The 20,242-nt window shown below is 37.1% G+C and overlaps 1 protein-coding gene across 1 annotated transcript in view; it reads right to left on the bottom strand.

Moving 5' to 3' along the window:
* Positions 1-6,437: 6,437 nt before the first annotated feature.
* otog (otogelin) overlaps positions 6,438-20,242 on the bottom strand; it is a 52,509-nt gene continuing 38,704 nt past the window's right edge. Inside the window, exons 45-56 of the mRNA XM_088297016.1 lie at positions 20,065-20,163; positions 17,903-18,007; positions 17,680-17,781; positions 16,766-16,864; positions 16,589-16,629; positions 15,521-15,596; positions 15,085-15,269; positions 13,629-13,733; positions 13,434-13,553; positions 13,092-13,137; positions 8,465-8,544; positions 6,438-7,641 (exon numbers count right to left, since the gene is read on the bottom strand). Coding sequence (XP_088153142.1) covers positions 7,441-7,641; positions 8,465-8,544; positions 13,092-13,137; positions 13,434-13,553; positions 13,629-13,733; positions 15,085-15,269; positions 15,521-15,596; positions 16,589-16,629; positions 16,766-16,864; positions 17,680-17,781; positions 17,903-18,007; positions 20,065-20,163 — 1,259 coding nt within the window. The 3' untranslated portion in view covers positions 6,438-7,440. The remainder of the gene's footprint in view (positions 7,642-8,464; positions 8,545-13,091; positions 13,138-13,433; positions 13,554-13,628; positions 13,734-15,084; positions 15,270-15,520; positions 15,597-16,588; positions 16,630-16,765; positions 16,865-17,679; positions 17,782-17,902; positions 18,008-20,064; positions 20,164-20,242) is intronic.

Raw genomic sequence — 20,242 nt, 5'->3', positions numbered from 1 at the left:
TGGCAAAAAAGAAAATTAAAAAAGGAAAAATAAGATTAAGTTGATGGCTATTAAAATTAGGCTTATCACAACAGTCTTATCACACACAACTCAATCAACATGTCTCAAATCAATAGTGAAGTTGTGACAGTATTTTATTTATTTATTTTTTTTGTCCAATCAGATTTCAGCTTTTATGACTTGCTGTGCGGACCTAATCTAACAGGGCAGATATAATTGAAACTTTTATTAACAAAGAAACTGCTGTATTTCTTTAACCAATCAGATTTCAAATTCGCCACCTATAGCTGGCCTCATGAACGCCATGTTTCCTTCCTCTGGTTGGTCGGTCCGAGCAAGCTAACAAGCAAATATTCAATATTCCGTATATCTGGTGTGTGTTGTTTTCTTGTTTTTAATGTTTTTGTTATGTAAAGATTTTAGTTCCGAAATTTGAGATTCGTATTTTATTTTTTAAAGATCATTGTCGAGCAAGCAGCTGCTGAGACATGTGTCCAATGCCGAGGTGGAGCTAGACAGGTGTACAACTTCTCTCTTGACAGGTGGAACAACGTCACGGTTGTGACAGAGAATTATCACTTCCTGTTGTGTAAGTGAGGAGCTTGACCTCTGGGCACACAGTGACTAAGTGAGTGTCGTAATTGTGCGACATCCATGGTAGGATGTGGTTCGACTTCCGGGAAACAGAAGTGAGCAAATGGTTTTAACATCTTTCTTTTTAGTACAGCTGAGGTCTGCGAACTCATTTTTCCCATTGCAAAGGTGAATCAGCATCTTTAGATGTTGTCATTGGTCTTGTAGGAAGTCTCTCAAGATGTATACTGTCTTTCTTAAAAATGACAGACACATTGAAAAAAAAATTAATGTTGCTCTAACCCAGGGGTGGGCAAGCTTTTTGATTGGCGGGCCACAATGGGTTCTAAAATATGACAGAGGGGCCGGAGCAGGAACAGATGGATGGAGTATTTTGGTATCCTAACATCAACGGAGAAAAAAAATACATTTAATTTTAAATGAAAGTGAACAAAAGCATTACAACAAGATATATGTCTTTGAAAAACCACAATCAGTGATTTATAATTGCGGGTATATGTAAACTGCAAAAACAGAATGCACCAAAATATGTAAAGTTATACGGTTGCACTTAAAAAATAAAATTAAAAATAACCCAAACTTTAAAATGTATGTAATGTTGCATTTGTCTTTCACACCTTGGCTAATAAGGATTTGAAAATCGTCAGCTCACACATTTTGCTGGACTTAGAATTTATTGAAGTTCAGATATCAGCAGCGTTTCATAATATCCATCCATCAAATCTCATTGTACACAGTCTATAATGACAATAAAGGGACTTCTGATTCTGAGTCAGAGTCTGATCATTAAGGTACATGTGACCTGGAGCCCACCCTCGCCTGTTCACGACGCAGTAGAGACAAACAAGCAAGCATTCAAACTCACATTCATACCTATGGAAAATGTAAAAATATACAACTAGCTTGAGCATGTTTTGGGGATGTGTGAGAAAAGCATATGCAAGCATGGTGAGAAGTGAACTCTCTCAAAAAAATAAGTCAAATATGACGGTTGTCTATATTTAAAGGGACCCTGGCATCAGCTTTGCAGAGACGACAACAAGCATCCTCTGAACACCCTAATAATCCATCATAACGCCGATTATTAAACGTGCGGATTTTGGTGGGCGTGGCCAAGGCGCGCCTGATTTTACAAGTTTCTGTTTACAAAATAAGTTAGTTGAAACAAACAGCCATAGGCAAAGGGAAACAAGGGACTTTGAGGACTTAGTCAGGTGGCAGGAATGCATATTTCTGATGAAAACCTCCACAAAGAGAGAATATACAAAATAAATGTGTTTCTCTTAAACCAGCTTTATAATATTAGTAATCAGCCCCCTGAGACTGTTTCCTGTGATTTGGTCTTGAGAAGAGATCACGGAGCTCTGTCCTCTGAGGGGGTCGAAGGTTAAATCAATTCAACCTGCTCTCTCTATTTGCTCCTGCTGTGAGAAAGCCATCGGGTTATTTCCTGTTGTAGGGACAAATGTCCATCGCTCTCTCTCGTGGCCGCGGCCTGGCCTTATCATCAGCAGTTTTTCACTCCTCTTTCTCATCGGAGTAAATCAGGACAGCTCAGTCCTGCTGTTCAAAGACTGATGTGAAAAAGTGCAAAGACGTGCGTGGTCTGGTGACAACACTGAGAGGTTTTATGAGCTTGTCATCTGCACAGGAAGTTGAAACTTCAACTCAAAACGACAAGCAGTTGAATGAGCATTGTACTTGGATACATATAAGATTTCAAATGGGACAATATAAAAACATTCATATTCATTTGAGAATTGGTTGAGTCACGTATTCGTGGACCCGTACATTTGTGGCCACATGGCAGTAACTCAAATTCTGTGTTTCACAAACTTGTCACATTTGTGCTTCAAGAGACATTGCGTTAAATATTATTGTAGGCGTTGAGATTTTGCCTCCTAAATTCTCAAAATGGAATTCCAGTACAAATTGACGAAGCTTAGAAGAAGGGGCAACATTGTAATTATTAACGTTTGAGAAATTCTGAAAATATGGATAATTGTTTTTTTAATATATAATTTCACCATGTATGATATCATTTCAAAATTATGAAGCAGCAGTTAGTCAAACAAAGTGTGTATGACTTTAAGTGCACTCATTGTTACTTCGAAGATTACGACTGCAACTTTTGCTTCTTTTAGTAATACTATTACTACAAGTAGTAGTATTGTTATTTACCATTTATTTAATACCATCCACAGCAATGCCCTCAAGCAGGGGTGCCCCAATCTGGTCCTTGAGCGCTCCTATCCAGCCTGTTTTGCATGTTCCAACACACCTGATTGAAATGATCATAATCATTATCAGGATTCTGCAAAGCTTGCTGATGAGCTGATGATTAAAATCAGGTGTGTTGGCGGAGGGACACATCACATGTAAAACAGGCTGGACACGGTCTCTCGAGGACCAGACTTGGGCACCCATGCCCTAAAGCAGTGGTTCTCAATTATTTCCTGTCACGCCCCCACTACTAAGAAGAAAACAATTCGCGCCCCCCCCCACCATTTTCTTTTTATACATTTTGTACTAATTTACATGTTCTTTGTATATTAATGTTAGATTGTCAATCAAATATCCCTTAACAAAGCTAAATTGATAAAAAAACTCAGTACTGTTGTGCAAATATTGATGAGATGATAAATATTTGTTTTTGTTTTTTATTTTTTTAACTTTATCAACATCAACAAACCAAACAGTTATTAATACGTACATAATATAGAAAAGACAAAAAGAGCCAGGGGGATTTTAAACAGAAATTCTATATAAATAACATAAAGCAACAATTTTATTTGTTTACTCTACGTTTCAGCGGACCGAGGGCAGTTACTTTTGTATACCCTCTGCGTACTTGACAATTTGGTGACAGAATGGAGACTAGACTTTTGACCAGGCGACACCGGGTCTAAGCATTCTATAACTATAGCTGTGTTCGGCATTGTTTGGCAGGTAAAAAGCGTCTCCTGGTGTTTAGAATAGATGTTACCCATTAAAACATTTTATAATGTGGAGACACATGGCTATTTGTTCCCAAGCGGCTAATTTATGAACAAATCCGTTTTTATGGCTGAATTGATCTATTGTGGCTTTTAATCAGGTGCGTTTTGTAGTACGGAATTCTCAATAAGAGGATGAGAATAGGAAATTAGCCATCGAATGAGCTTTAAACAATCTTATGTGAAATATGAAACCTCTGCCTTTAGTTTCTTTCCCACAGCACCAATGTGTTTTTTTTTCAGCTGGAGCTGACAGAAATGCATGGTTGGAAGTTCTTTATAAGGATGAATACGGATGTGGGCGGAGGATGATTATTTTTTTCAAGTATAAGGACAGAGGGACAATGATGCAAGGGTGCTCAGAATCATGTAACATGCAGCGATTCATACATCATATGCTTGCGCCGCAAGGAATTTTTATATGGTGCTTTCAGGGGATTTTCACAACATTGGGAACTTGTGAATGTTGGGAACACACCCCAGCATTTGCAGCATTAATCGTTTCTCGTCATTTATAAGATTTTAAAATTGTGAGTTACCGAAATCAAAATCAAGTTTAAATTCTGGTTAATTGTCCTGCCCCAATGTCAGGACAGAAAGATATCTAATCGTGATTAAGAAATCCTTCATGTATCAAAGTTTATTACTACTTTGACACTCCAAAAATACAGATTTTTTTTATTCATTGGAGTTGAACCGTTTATAGGTTACGTTAATGATGGTTTGAAATAGTTCAGAAATTATATATCTTGATCTTATTTTTATATCATTTAAAAAAGGTTGTGTAGAATTTTCATATCCACACTATGTCATAATTCAAATGGCAGCATGTTGTTATAGTGGTGAGAGGACATCTGTCTCACCGTTGACATGTGCCGTGGCTCAAACCCTCCTGTGTGGGCCACCTCCCACAATAATTAAAGGCTCGAAATTGTCCAAAGGCGTGAATGAGTGAGAATGAGTGGATGTCTATATGTGCCTTGTAATTGGCTGCTGACAGAGTCAGATGGGATTGGCTCCCAGTTCTCGAAATCCTAATGAGCACAAGGGCTACATAAATTGGATGGAATATTGATTTACTGAATAACGACAACAACGCTTCCTGACGTGGACATCCCCAAAACATTGTCTGTGATAATTTATTGGCAATTGTAGAAGACATTTGTCAGTCTTGCATTTTCAAACTTTCAAAAATAGTTGCTGGGCCCCTTTTTGGCCCTTTCTATTCAGCTGTATTACCCAAATAATAATAATTAAAATTATTATGATCAATTAATTCATTTGTTTACCTTTTAGTCTGCACCATTGCTGGGTGATAACTGCACAACAACGACAAATACCATAAATAGAGGTAGGATGTGCTGTGGTGGTGATTCAGGGGGATTTCAGGAGTGCAGCTGTCGCGAGAGGATTATCAAGCCTCCTGCCACGAGACCCTCCGGTTAGAACACAATGTTACCTCTTAGAACAAACACAATGGAAAACGTACCGCACTGTGAGGCCTGAAATGAAGATTTCTTGTCACATTTTAAGTATATATCAAAAAACAGGAATAGAGAAGGGGTGCACCGATATGCTGATTGACCGATACCGTGCATAACAATTCAACACAGATGATATATCTCTTTTTTAATCGGTACAATTCAATATGATGAAGGCGATTTCTATATATATCGATAGAAAATTATGATACAGTTGCAATGGCTTTTCTGTAAATATGTGATCATAGTTTTCCTGGTCAATTGGTGATCAGTGAGTTTGAAAGAAGCAATGCTTGATCAGCACTTCGATAAGGAGATGGAGCAATAGATCTGTTTAAACAACTTATATTTACTTTTATTTATTTATATTTGCTGTGTGGTTGACCCTTGCCAAAGCAAAAATGCTTTAAAAAATAAACCCCAAAAAATGTTAAATATTATATATATATATATATATATATATATATATATATATATATATATTTATATATATATATATATATATATATAAATGATGTCTCCCAGAGCTGTCTTGGGAACACCTCGGGATCCCCCAAGAGGAGCCAGCTGATGTGGCTGGGGGGAGGCAAGTCAAGTTGTTGCCCCCACGACCTGAACTCTGAAGAGAATGAATGGATGTGTGGATGGATACTTAATCCCCTTTCCCATTCAGGGGGCGATCATTTCCGACTGTGCGCGACAGTTCAAAAATGCACGTTCACGTCAGGGTTCATTGGCTGTACTTTTTTACGTGTTCAAACTTTCATTGTGACAAGAAAAATCACTAAAACTGTTGGTGAACACCTAATGAACCCTTTGCAAACATTTTTGACATCGAACGAACCGGCATTTTTTCTTTAACTTGCGTATGCACAAGTCAATACCCTGTGGCATTATGTGAAAAATGCCAAAATTCAATCATGTACTGCAGATGTAATAATAAAACCATAAAATTACTAGTAAAGAATGTTCGCTTTCTTAAATTTCAACTGTATTGGAATCATAGGTGGGCAATCCATCAGTAATGACGATATGTTTGTCAATCTGTCACTGATAGATGCCCGTTTTGCTAGTGAATGACAAATGACGGGAAACGGGCCCACATATCGATAAAATTGTCGAAAGAATCAATAAAATGTTTCATAGAAATGTAAACTGGTAAGTAAAGCCTCGCTTGCCAACAATATTTAACTGACTGCACAATATCCTCTAACGGCATACACAAAGAAAAACAAATAAGATTTACAAAGGAAAAATTTATTATAAACTCAAGTTTGTACCAAACAAAACTTTTCAGCACAATTATTCATGCTTTTCGTGCTTGAACAGCAATTTAGCAACCCAGTTGAAATGGAAAGCCCTAAAAATTCTTTGTTTTTCCCAGCCTTGATTTACAATCAAGTTCAATGAAAATGTGTTTTAATTTACTCTTTATATTTGTCTTGGTGGCTTGAGAATAAAATTATACTTAGACAGTCCTCAATAAATAAATTCCTCCACACACAAATCAGTTAAGTCTCTATCATTAGTTTAATATAGTATTGGATATAGTAAAGAATAACTTCCATACCAAAATATACATTTTTTTATGTATGTGAGATTTGATGATTTATATCATTCAAAATATATTTACAAACACTTGGAGGACAAATTCAAACGATGGATCACACAGCATTTTTCTAAAATGTCTTCAAAATGCATACACACTTTGTGGATATTATTGTCTACATCTACACTATTTATCTATTTATAAATAATTGTAAACACAGAAGTGGGGCACTTTTAACAACATTCGTCCAAAAAAAACAAGGCCTTTTTTTTTTTTTTTATAATTTCCCCTGTCATTTAGGGTACTCTTTACTGGCTGTCGCATCAGAGACTTTGAAACTCAAATTTTAATTTCATAATGAGGTCCTGTAAATTAATCATTTTAAACATAGTTGAAACCAAGTAATGTAAAGGAACACTGCATAGAGGGAATACAAGCCTAAAAATATTTTTAGTAAAAGGATGGGGTGGATAAAGACATTTTTTCATTCCTGATGCCATCCACACAATGCTAATAACCTTCCAGTAGCAAAATAAAAAAACACAGTTCATTCTTATTTTTGGTTATCCTCTTTAACTATTCTTTTTTGTGACTATTTCTATCCCTGCAATGTAAATCTGTCTCTCTCAAGCCTTGAGAGGTCAGAGTTCAAATGTCACAGTGCGCTATGTGTTTGCAGCTGCCAGCTCGATGCTTCTGCACTGATCACTTCCCTGCCAGAGATGCAACAACTTTTTTGCGCAGAATATTAACAGCCAGCAGATTGTTTGACACAATCTGCTTCGGTTCTGTAGATAGGGAGTTCACTGCCGTATGTGCTCTAGGACCACTGGCAGGAGCAATCGGTGGGTTCTTGAATGCTGTAGCTGACCCAGGTGGAGTTGCCGCTGCAGTAGAGCTGCACAGAGCGCCGCTGCAGCCCCATCTCCCGACAACATTTGCAAAAACGAGCGTACGTGTTGATGTTGTAGTTATAGATGCTGGCAGATGGACACTTCCCGTCACATGACACGATGTTGACCTACAGGACAAAAGCAACCACGAAAGACGGGGTTTGGTACAGATGATACAGTTAAAAATGTGAAGTAACTTTGACATGAAAATACAACTTAGGGTATAAAAGCAATAATTGATTTATTTATACATGTCAATATAGTGTGTTACTTTGTTTTTGAAAATAAATCGCTTTTACTGATTGTAAACTGCTGCTTATGCTTGCAAACACGGCTCACCTGTTTTCCGACAATGAGCCATGATTAGCAAATGTGATGTCATTATCACTCGACAGAAAATAACAAACTGACCGTCCCCTGTGATGACTAAATACGGGTGGATTTTACTGCATGACTCATATTCCACAAATGCAACATTAAACAGAATGCCGTGTTTTGACTCGTGAGCCTACATTGAACATTGAAAAGACAATTTTTGGGTTGACTTCCCCTTGAAACAAGAATCATATATTTGTTTAACTTTGCTGTTATTTTTTGGTCGATGTGGTTTGCAGAATCTCCCTGTAAAAACTACAATAACAGACATAAATCACCATACTGATAATTACTCCATTTACAGTCAACTAATAATATGCAGCTTTGTAAATGTCACATTTAAAATAACGGTATTCAGATATTTTATTTTTAGTTCATATGTTCATATGGGTCTGTGGATGATTGGTTGGTTTATTGTTTTTATTATTATTATTATTATTATTATTTAATGGTATTATTACTAAATAATATATAATAATAATTGTAGCAATAATATTTTATTACAGTGGACTGATCACGAAAAATAAAAAATTGTGAGTGAGTGAGTGAGTGAGTGAGTGAGTGAGTGAAACACACCGGTCTGTTACTGCGACAGTCATTCTTCCTGATAGTCATCCTCACCGTCACTTTCTGACACGACTTACCATCTTCTTTGCCTGTTCACACATAGGGAGATCAAACCAAACCAAATTGGAACACACGCAACATAAACAGCAACCACGCCTGGAACATAGCAAACAGCATGCGGAAGGTGCGCAAAAGTCATGCAAAAGTCAAACAAAAGCTGCAGGATTTCACAAATTAGACGAGGAAATGAATTAAAAAAATAAACAGTGGATTTAACATCCGTGAAATGCTTGCCCAGGACACTTTTTTCAGGGTGATTTGAATAGAGAATTATATGGCTATTGAGGTGTTAGTCCTGGACCCCGATGACCTTGAGGATGTTAGTTGTATCATTTTAGATTAGCCTTTCCACTTTAAACACAAACCACAGCAGAAAACATACTGCAGCTATCACGTGCCAGTGATGGATAGAAGACTAATCACACCGTCAATCTATTTAATTCTGTCGCCTACCCTTGAAAGAGAGACAGGCTTGCTTTGTTCCAGCCGCCGTCACAGCAGTTTAAAGTGCTTCAGTGATGATGCCAGAGACACATTTATCTCGGAGTGATGAATGTACTGAATGTGCTTGGACCTGCTGACGGGTCAATCTATTAAGAGGCTGTAGTTATGACTGTACTTTTTAAAAACTAAATCAAGTATTTGTACGGTAATAACATTCAATAAATATCTCTAGCAGTTTTTTTCACATTATTATTTTTATTTTTATAATCTTGTCTTTATGCAGCTCTTGTATTTGGCTGTGTAGGCATATCTAATTGCCAATGGCAGTTAATGGCAAGATACTTCAATTTTGTGTTGAATATTTCAACCATAAAGATCAGTTTTGAATATAGCTACACGCATTAGGAGGCATCATCTCTGTGAACTCCTTTGTCAAGAGTTAGGCACAGTAAGGGTTTGTGTTACGTGGGGGGGACAGTCATAAAGTCATCCACCTGTGGTGGTCTTTTACAGTTGTAATTACTTTATGATGTCATTATTTGAATTAAAAGCATAACTGTTTGTGTTTATGACATACATCAGTTTGCTCTGTCTAACATTTGGCTGGCAATGTGCACTTTTAAATGTGGTGTTATGCTGTATCACATCATATTATTATTTAAACACCTTATTTGAATGTATTGGTAACACCTAATTTGAATCAGGGTTCATTAGACTGTCATAAGGCTGTCGTAATCATGTTCATGACACCTGTCACAGATGTCATCAAGTGTCAATTCCGTAAATTATGTCACTTTTGATACAGTTGACATCAAATGTATTTTTCATGACAACTTGAAATAAATCACTTTTGATGCAAAGTTGGTATTTTAAAATGAGTAAGTGTTTTTTTGGGGGGGAAATAACATAGAAACCCAGAAAACTAATTAAAACTAACTCAATTTAAAAAACAAAACCCATAACAACATAAAAATAATAATTATAAATGCAAATTAATTCAAATTAATAATTCCAAATTAAAATAATCCTAGTACCAAACTGGAATTTCCCAGCAGCAGCATAATAGAGGCTTATTTTTTTTAATATTCTATTGTACCCTAAAGAACAATTTAAAATTAAAATCCTTGATGCAGGAATGAAACATGGCTGTTGATTTATGTAATAAAATATCTTCTATGATTTTAATTACAAGTTTAATAAGTGTGCTTTTGTTGAAAAGATTAGCTAGGGCAAGTCGATCTGTATATAAAGTCTGTGAGCGACAGAGAATGTAAGCGAGAGAGAACCAGACTCGAGGACCCATGTTGAACTTGGGCAGCACAATGAGTCACATAGTATGTTTAGTTTCCCAAAAAACTGGTGAAAGATTGCAGCAGCATTGCAACCTTCTGCAGCACCTACTTAGAGAAAAACACCAAACCACCACAACACTATTTACTATGGCGGACATGCAGATATCTAAGACCAACTACTGGGTCTCTACCAACAGCACATTGTTGGCAATCAACAATGCACTGCCCGGACAGTGCTAAATGTGGACCGAGTGACGTTTTGTGGACAGGAAAGGTAGGACACACATATGTCCTGTACATGTTGCAGTCCTCTCACGTGTAACCTCTTTTTCAGTTCTTTAAAGGAACTCCACCTCATTTTGAGCAATAAACCAAATATTCCATGAGAAATCAATAATCATACTGTAAGGTAGAAGTTAATAGTTTAGTTGTTGGAACAGCCTTAGCTGGAATGTATACGTTCATGACAAATACAATAAACCCCCGGTTCATTGTTTGCGCCACCGCTGCATCAAAGACTTTTAAGGAATTAGTTTTCATGTGTTTTGAAAATATTTCAGACTTTTTACCAGTCAAACAAAAAAAACTAGACAAATGCTATTACTTTTTGATTGGATAGTCGAGGGCTCGGCGGCAGAAGCCTTTCCAGTCACGGGATACTCAGCGAGGTTAAAAATAGATTTGCGGTGGGGCGGACATATAAGCTATAGACAGACACAGCAACCCCGGAGTGGAAGAGCTTGTGTTTGCAGTTATGTCGTATTTTGCAAATCCGATCACTGACGTCATTAATAGACGCACAAATTATGACATTACAGTCGATCACCGATTTTAGATAAAATGCAAAATATACGGAGGGATGAATGTTCCGTTTTTATTATATATTTCCGTTAGGCTAGCGGATTTTCTAGAGACAAAATTAGACAGAGCTACCAACGAATTGAAAGTCGATTACAGCACAATTTGTCTGAATTTCCAAAATTTCAACCATTTGTCAAGTACATTAGAATAGAATAGAATAGAAATCCCTTTATTGTCATTGTACTCAAGTGTGCAACGAGATTCGAGACGGGACGCTGTTATCACACTATATTTTATTACAGGATTTTAGAGAATCTGTAAACCTTTCAATTACACAACATAACCATTACTCAATAATCATAATTTGTTATTTTAAAGAAATTATACAGCCGTGATGGCCCATTTTTCACTAACAAGCTCAGTTTATATAGTTTTTGATCAGAAAACTTAAATTAGCTATGATTTTCTTTTTTATCTGTATTCATTTCGGAGAAATTGGGAAATAAGTGAAAACATGAAAACCGCCTACTTTTAATGAGGAATATAGCCACGCCTCCCTTCGCTCTCTCCATGTCTCATTGGGAGTCACGAAAGGGACCGATTACAAACTCGCCATTGGAAATCATTCTTTCATTGCTTATAACGTCCAAAATCGGTGATCAATTGGCACCAAAATTCATGTGGACATCCCTACCTATGACCACTTCAACATATCAAAAGGATTAACCTCTCCGTGGCTGATTTATATGAGGATGAGAAAATATGGAGGTGAGCAGATGCACCAGCAGAGCTACATATATGTAGGCTGGGAAGATGCACACACTGCTTCTTTGCTGATCACGGTGAGGACATTTTTCTCCAAGGCCGCTCCAGGCTGATGTCACCACTCATCTGATAATGATACGTTTTCACGTCCTCCTTGCCAAAACCATTGTGCTCTGAATTTTTATTATATCCATCCATATCTGCACACAACCAGTGTGGTCGTGAAGCTCACTATCCGTCATTGACACTCATGAAGCGGCCCCGGCTAAAAGCACGTTGCTCCGTGACGCGAAATGTTAAAAAAAGACCACCTCCAGGCTTCGTCGATGAGGTGTTGTGTAACGTTGTCCATTTAGCGACCAAAAGCTAATTGCTGCCCTGAGCAGTGCTGCTAATTTAAGGGTCTAAACATTCATACCTGGCTGCCGGTTGCCTCCTCACACTTAACAAAAGATGAGCGTAGATAAATGTCCAAAATATAATATTGGCAGTGCTAATTGTATAGTTTGGTTGAACATTTTGTTGTTTTAAATTTGTCAGTATTATAGTAAACTTCAACTGGGATCTTTTATTTCAGAAAATTATGTTTCAATAATTATAAGTGCTTTTTAATGAGTTTAAAGCGCACCTAGGAGATCATTTTTATTGGTCTCTCCAAAAAGGTGGATTTTTTTACCTATTGTGGAATTGTCTGCAAAAAACACTCCTTGTCATGAACAGGGGTTGACTGTATATGAAATATTGTTCTGTTTTTTGTTTGTTTTTTTGCATTGCATGCAATTTGTACGACATTAAAATTCTGAAACGAGATAACAGTTGAGAGGACTGTCCTGCTTGGGGCCCGGAGTTTGGAATCAAACGTTCGGTGTGTTATATCAGTAACATCATGGAGGGAGGGAGTACATCGTTGAATATCAACAATAGCACTGGTAATCCTCGTGGTTTTGGTACCTCTTTCACAGTTTGTGTTTACTGTGGGAGTCAGGGAGCTAACAGGGAAAGGGAAGAGAGGGAATCCAGTACCTGGTGGGATTTGTACATGAATAAGCTGCAGCACATAAACTACTAAGTCACTTACAATACATATTTTCAGGTGCTTTTCAGTGATGGTTACTTTTAAAACAGCAGCCTTTGACTTTGTGGCGGGGAATTTAAATGGCACAGGACAATATTATGTGTTGGAGGCATGCTGCGTGGTAGGCGATTGTCAGCTGCAGCCTACAGCTCTACACTAACTACATTACAGCTGTGCAATGCTCACATCACAAACTCACATGTCTTGCAACATCCGTCCATGTAACTTACGATAGTTCCTCCAATCTGCGTATAAAACAGAGCAAAAGTCATGAATCACCACTACAATAACACAGTTGATGTTTTGGGTCATTTCAAAGGGCGGAACTGATTGTTGCTTGTAAAAGGTGATGCTAACAATAAAATTCAATCCATCCGACTTATTCTCATTGGGGTCATGAGTGAATGAGAAAGAGACTATCCCAGCTGAATAATAATGATGCCAGTAATGACAAGTATGGGAATAATTTTTTACTCTATATCAAATGGACACAAGCAACTGTTTATGTAACGCGTGTTTGTGTGTGTGTTTCAACGCTGACCTTCATACACTCTGTTTCATTGAAGGGGGGACAGCTGAAAGGGTACGAGATCAGTGTCGGGCCAGATAGAGTATCTGTGCATTCAAATTTCAAGCAGTTGGACACCCATGATTTCCCTGGCTGAAAACATTAATAACAACTATTAACCTATATTATAATTTATGTATTGATTGTATTGACACTTCAAATGCCCACCTTATACAGAATCGTTGACCCATTGTCATGAGTGTAAAGGCAGGATATATTCTTACAAACTCCACAGCATGTTGACTGGTCTTTTGAAGGGATATAGATTTGATTCTTCAACACACACAGAAATTAAATTGCAATTAAAACCAACGGGTCACAAGGAGTAAGGTAACTGTTAATATAATGTAATATAATATAATATAATATAATATAATATAACATAACATAACATAACATAATATAACATAACATAATATAATATTATATAATATAATATAATATAACATAATATAATATAATATAATATAATATAAAATAATATAATATAATATAATATAATATAATATAATATAATATAATATAATATAATATAATATAATAGAACATAATATAATATAATATAACATAACATAATATAATCTAATATAATATAATATAATATAATATAATATAATATAATATAATATAACATAATATAATACAATATAATATAATATAACATAACATAATATAATATAATATAATATAATATAACATAACATAACATAATATAATCTAATATAACATAATATAATATAATATAATATAATATAATATAATATAATATAATATAATATGATATAATATAATATAACATAATATAATATAATATAATATAATATAATATAATATAATATATCCATCCATCCATTATCTATACCGCTTCTCCTCACTAGGGTCGCGGGGGGTGCTGGAGCCTATCCCAGCTATCTTCGGGCAGTAGGCGGGGGACACCCTAAACTGGTTGCCAGCCAATCGCAGGGCACACAGAGACGAACAACCATCCACGCTCACACTCATACCTAGGTGCAATTTAGAGTGTTCAATCGGCCTGCCATGCATGTTTTTGGAATGTGGGAGGAAACCGGAGTACCCGGAGGAAACCCACGCAAGCACGGGGAGAACATGCAAACTCCACACAGGATGGCCGGAGCCGGGATCGAACCCACGCCCGATTGCTGTCTCTCACTGTGAGGCCATCGAGCTAACCATTCGTCCACCGTGCCGCCATAATATAATATAATATAATATAATATAATATAATATAATATAATATAAAATATAATAATATAATAATATAATAATATAATAATATAAAATATAATATAATATAATATAATATAATATAATATAATATAATATAATATAATATAATATAATATAATATAATATAATATAGTATAGTATAGTATAGTATAGTATAGTATAGTATAGTATAGCATAATATAATATAATATAATATAAGGTCACACGTTGCAAGGAATGGTAATCTTTCAAAGTGAATCTTGAGACTTTGAGAAAATGAGAGCCTGGAAAAAAACTCAGGTTTCAAAAGTTTAGTAATTTGACTTCCAAGTGAGACTTGAGTATTTTTTTAAAACCCAAATCCTGGATCAAAAAAGTTTCCCAGTTCATGTCTTACTTGTTGGCAGAGTGCAGAGCAGTTGATGGTGCTCGTTCGCAGTATGTGAAAACCACTTGACATGTCCACGACGCGGCTGCACTGTTGGGAGTAGCATAAGCCATCGTCGCGATGTTCCACCAGCGTCTGACCGGGCCGCAGCACCCCCAGTGCCAACCCTTGGTACACACACACCGCCTCTCGCACTGCACACACATCCACAGTTGCAGGGTTGAAATCAAAGTGTGATGGGGAGAAGAGTCAAACTGTTCATCAGTTTGAGACCAAATTATTCAAGCCAAAGAAACTCCAACCAGGTTTGCTATATAGCTTCATGTAAAACAGTTCTTTGGGGTCAAATAATAAATCAATTTTGTGGGACTGGCCGTTTGGGAAAATCCCGAAATCCGCAGGGTATTTGAATAATTTTGAGCCAATTTGAACCAACAATACCCACCACACTTGTATCTTTTGCAGGCGCATTGATTCTGTGGATCAGACAGGAAGGCCTGCTCCAGCTGAGGAGCTTCTCCCTGCACAACACAATCAAAAGCTCAGTGATATTTAATAAACGATGGAAACCTACAAAAAATAACAAATTTTATTTTATTCTGATATGCTGCACAAACATGGGCCCCTAACCAGCAGGCAGACAGACCGCACACCATTTGGTACTGGGCTGCACAAAAAAAAACATGATATTATTTTGATTTTATTATTCATAATTTATCATTGGAGTCCGAAAGATTTTTTGTTTTGAGAATCAGATGGATCTGGCTGTGCCTGTCCAAATTTTTTTACTCAAGTTAACGCTGAGAAAAAAAGAAAATGTGATGGTACATCTTATTTGAAATGGGAAACAGATGAAATAATGTGAGAAGAAGACTTTGTTATTGAATTATTACAATTTTATGTATCTATGTTAAGCGCTTTGTTCAAGCTGCAGGTGTTGTGAAATGAGTTCTACAAATGAAGTTGCATTGTGTTGTGTGACTTCAAGAAAAAGAAAGTACTGAAAGACAATATAAGCAGTCCTATTTAAGATATGGTTTTAATGCTACAGGTGCATATGTAGTAGTTTCGTGTGGTTTTCACACCTCCTGTCTCATCCCTGAAATCCAATTCCATTTTTTGAGGTGTGTAGTCGTAATATGTAGCCACAAGGTCCAAATGAGGCATTAAAGCCATCAAAATTGCTTCCGCATATAAAGGCGACGCAATCGGCAAGGCAAAGACAAGCCTTTGGTGTAAGAAAAGCAAAATACAAGATGTGATCAGCTTAATAATGCATAATTAATTCATTTTGGTTTCATGTTTTTACCCATCCAGACATCCATTTTCTGAACTGCTTATTAAGTTTGTCGAAAAAAAAAAAAAAAAAAGCTCTTTACATAAAACTGGTTCCTACCACAAAAAAGCATGGAGAACGCTGATGAAATATAATCAAAGGCAATATTTAAACAACGCACATGCAGCTGATAGCAAAAAAAAAAAAAAAATGCAGAATTTAAGAACTTGAACATACCGGTTCACATTTGTGAGGAGTAATCTTGTCACAGGAACACACTGAAAACAGAAAATGGGTTTGTAAGTACATCTCTACGGAGTCGATTTCAAGCAATTTAAGAGAAATATTTGTGAATGCTACACATCATAGTATATATAAAACATTACAATATATTTCATATCTTTCATGTTGTACCGCATGTGTGGTTGGCACAGCAGTGCTCTGAACTGGACACTGACACCAGTGACATCCCAAAAGGACAGCTGAGCTGAGGACACCTGGAGGGCTCACATACTATACTCAAACACACACACCCCCACCCCCACGCACACACACACACATTATGATTATTGCATTATCCTTTTTACATTATTCGTTTTATAAGGTTAAAATCTCAGCTGATGTATTGACTTGCTATGGGAATTTACTTCAAAGTGGTCTTTCAACACTTCCTGAAAGTTTGAGGTCAATATCGTTTGCCTAAGGTACTGGTTGCTATGGACCTTTAGAAAAATGTATGTGCCAAAATTGTAAAGGTATTTTCCTCAAAATGAGGGATTTCAATCTGCAATACTGAATTTGATACAACTTTGTCAATTGTCATTTATTATGTATGACATAATTTTAACTGGAATTAAGTGGAGAATTAGAATACATGAATATCTCAATTTTCATTTCTGAAGCCATAACCCTAATTTTGTGAAAACACATCACATGTACATCAAAGTTACAATATTAACTCAGTTAACTAATGCAGTTATTATATTTACTTCCTGTGGTGGCTTATAACCTCTGCTCATGTGTCCAGCCAAACTTAGAGGATAGTCACTGGCACTTAGATGGACAAACATGGACTATAGATTGTTTGACTTTCAGTTTTACTTGATCAACGCTTGTTGGAGAAATTAGGTAATTTGCACACTTTACAAAGCAAATTCCAAATAGTATAGTTGTTGTACATCTAAATGATCATAAACTATCCATATGTGTAAATGTTCAATATTTGAAAATTTGTGCGGTTCGTCTCAAAAGTTAAGGGGTAAAAACTGAAAGTGAAAAGACTGTGGTTTGGATTTGGTAAATATTTGTTTGTGTTTGTGTGAGCTGACCACATTGGTAGTTGGGGCAGCAGCGTTCCGTGGTGTTCTGGTCCACAGTCAAAACCTCCCCATCCTGACACAGTGGAGGCGTGTCCACACAAGATGAACAGACTACAGGAAACACACACATTTAATTAATCACACTGTGCCACACTCAAATGATTACAATAGAAAACCTTACAGCTGCTACACTAGTTTCTAAAATAATTGTTTGGAAATGTTTGATACTTACTGCAAATATGAGTCAGGCAGCAGCTATCATCAATTCTGGTTGCAATTAAGGACTGGTCACTTCTACAGATAGGAATCTCTTCCTCGCAACTCGTGGGATCACACTCTGTAACCAATGTGCAATTTATTAAATGTCTGGATCAGGAGTGGGCAAACTTTTTGATTGGCGGGCCACAATGGGTTCTAAAATTTGACAGAGGGGCCAGACCAGGAGCAGATGGATGGAGTGTTTTGGTAACCTCACCTCATCGGAGAAAAAAAATACATTTAATTTTAAATGAAATAGAACAACAATATATATGTCTTTGAAAAACCACAGTATTTAGAAAATAAAACATTAGCAAGGTTTATTCATTTAATTATTTTCAAGTTTGGCGGGCCGGATTAAAACGTTTAACGGGCCACGTGTGGCCCCCGGACCATAGTTTGCTCACTCCTGGTCTAGATAAAGGAGACGTGGAATTTTGGAATTATTATGTTTAAACTGTTGATGAATCCAAGTTTTGTCTCATTTATTAAGGTGGGATTAAAAATGTTCTTTCATGGTCGACAAGCATGCAACTTATAGCATTGATTCCTGACCATTCAATATGAGTCACATACAGCAAATTAAGTAAAAGAAGAATGAATAAGCATGTTCACTTGTTCGGACAATATAAATTTTGAAAAGCAACACTAGAAACGTGGAGCACAGCAAATAGTTTCTGCTGCTGTTTTGAGGCAAGACAATGAAAAACGTTCATATTGTGGAGTTGAGGATAAAAAAAGGACCCTGATAAGTAGTTGTGATAGTTCACAGAATTAGTTGTCATATTACTTGCTCAATGCAGATATAAGTGAATTGTCTTTTGAGGGGTAAACTATTAACTTATTATTTAAGTTTGTTTACTGAAGGACGGTGAGATGTTACCCGTGTAAAATTGGTGTCTTGGCTCAGTAAAGGCTAGTAGTTGCCCCCTGCCAGAGACGCAGAACAGGTGTGGGCATACTTATTGCCTCCCAACTTAGCGTCTGTACATTGGGGTTGACCCCGGTGGATGAGAGGGCAGCCTCCCTCCACCTGCAGCTGGTGGGGCGGGTCCTGAATGCTTGCGCTTTTTCACCAAACAGCAGTTCAGAGTACCCATCCTTTTTGGAGTCCATGAAAGGAGTGCCGTAGAGTGCTCCTTCTGGGGGACTCCATCCTCTTGCTGGGTGACTTCAATGCTCACGTGGGCAATGACAGCGAGACCTGGAGGAGTGGGATTGAGAGGCCCCCCTCATCAGAACCCGGGTGGTGTTCTGTTTCTGGACTTCTGTGCATGTTACGAATTGAATTTCTAGGTGTAGCCGAGATGTTGAGGATGTCCAGTGAGGTGGTCTCAGTAATGCAACTCTCCTTTTTACAAATGATGTGGTACTGTTGGCTTCTTCAAGCCATGGTCCGCAACTCTCACTGGAGTGGTTTGCAGCTGAGTGTAAAGTGGTTGGGATGAAAATCACCACCTCCAAATCTGAGTCCATGGTACTCAGTCGGAAAACGGGAGAGTACTAGAGGAGGTAGCTTGGACATGTCCCACTGGGAGGCGGCCCCGAGGATGACCCAGGATACGTCTCCCAGCTGGCTTGGGAATGCCTCAGGATCTCACCAGGAGGAACTGGACGATATGGCTGGGAGAGGAAAGTCTGGGCTTCCCTGTTTAAGCTGCTGCTCATGCGACCCGACCTCAGATATGCGGAAGAGAATGGATGGATAAAAAATGCTCATATTATAAAATTAGTTCCGAACAAATGTTCTCACCAGCGCTTTTTCACAAAAATTTGATTTCTCATTTATCCCCCCACCCCTTTACTTCCAGAAAAAAATAAATGGAATGATTCAAAGCCAAAGCCTTGCTTTTCTTTGTTTTTTGTCTTCGAGGATTTGCATTGAAACTGTTGTCTTTTTTGTTGTTGTTGTAGTTTTTGGGTTTTGTTTTAGCATTAACTTGTAGCAAGTCAACTTGAAAATGAATGACAAATAAATATTTTTTCTGACTCTGTTTTACTAAACTAGCTTATCTCTGTTTGCAGCCACGAGGTTTAGTTTGAACTACAGACACTGTTTATGAATTCAAATTAACGATAAAATGGATTAATTGCCCAGGCCAATCTTTGGTCAAGAGGCTGTCACTTTTTACTCACCGCATACATAGTCTGGGCAGCACGAATCCTTTCGATAGTATGACACCAGCTTCTCCCCATATTTACAGTCGGGAGGCAGTAGGTCACAATGATTGCACACTGCAAAGTCAAATGACATCCACTTTTTAATAACTTGATGATGTCCATACTGCACTGGAGGTAGACACTCAAGTCTCCC

Source organism: Idiotropiscis lumnitzeri, chromosome 5 (genome assembly GCF_059441095.1).
Source record: "Idiotropiscis lumnitzeri isolate Australia: NSW breed Sydney's pygmy pipehorse chromosome 5, RoL_Ilum_1.0, whole genome shotgun sequence".
In the NCBI taxonomy this organism is placed as follows: Eukaryota; Metazoa; Chordata; class Actinopteri; order Syngnathiformes; family Syngnathidae; genus Idiotropiscis; species Idiotropiscis lumnitzeri.
The sequence above is the reverse complement of the archived record's forward strand: the minus strand, read 5'-3'. Positions and strand labels throughout refer to the sequence as shown.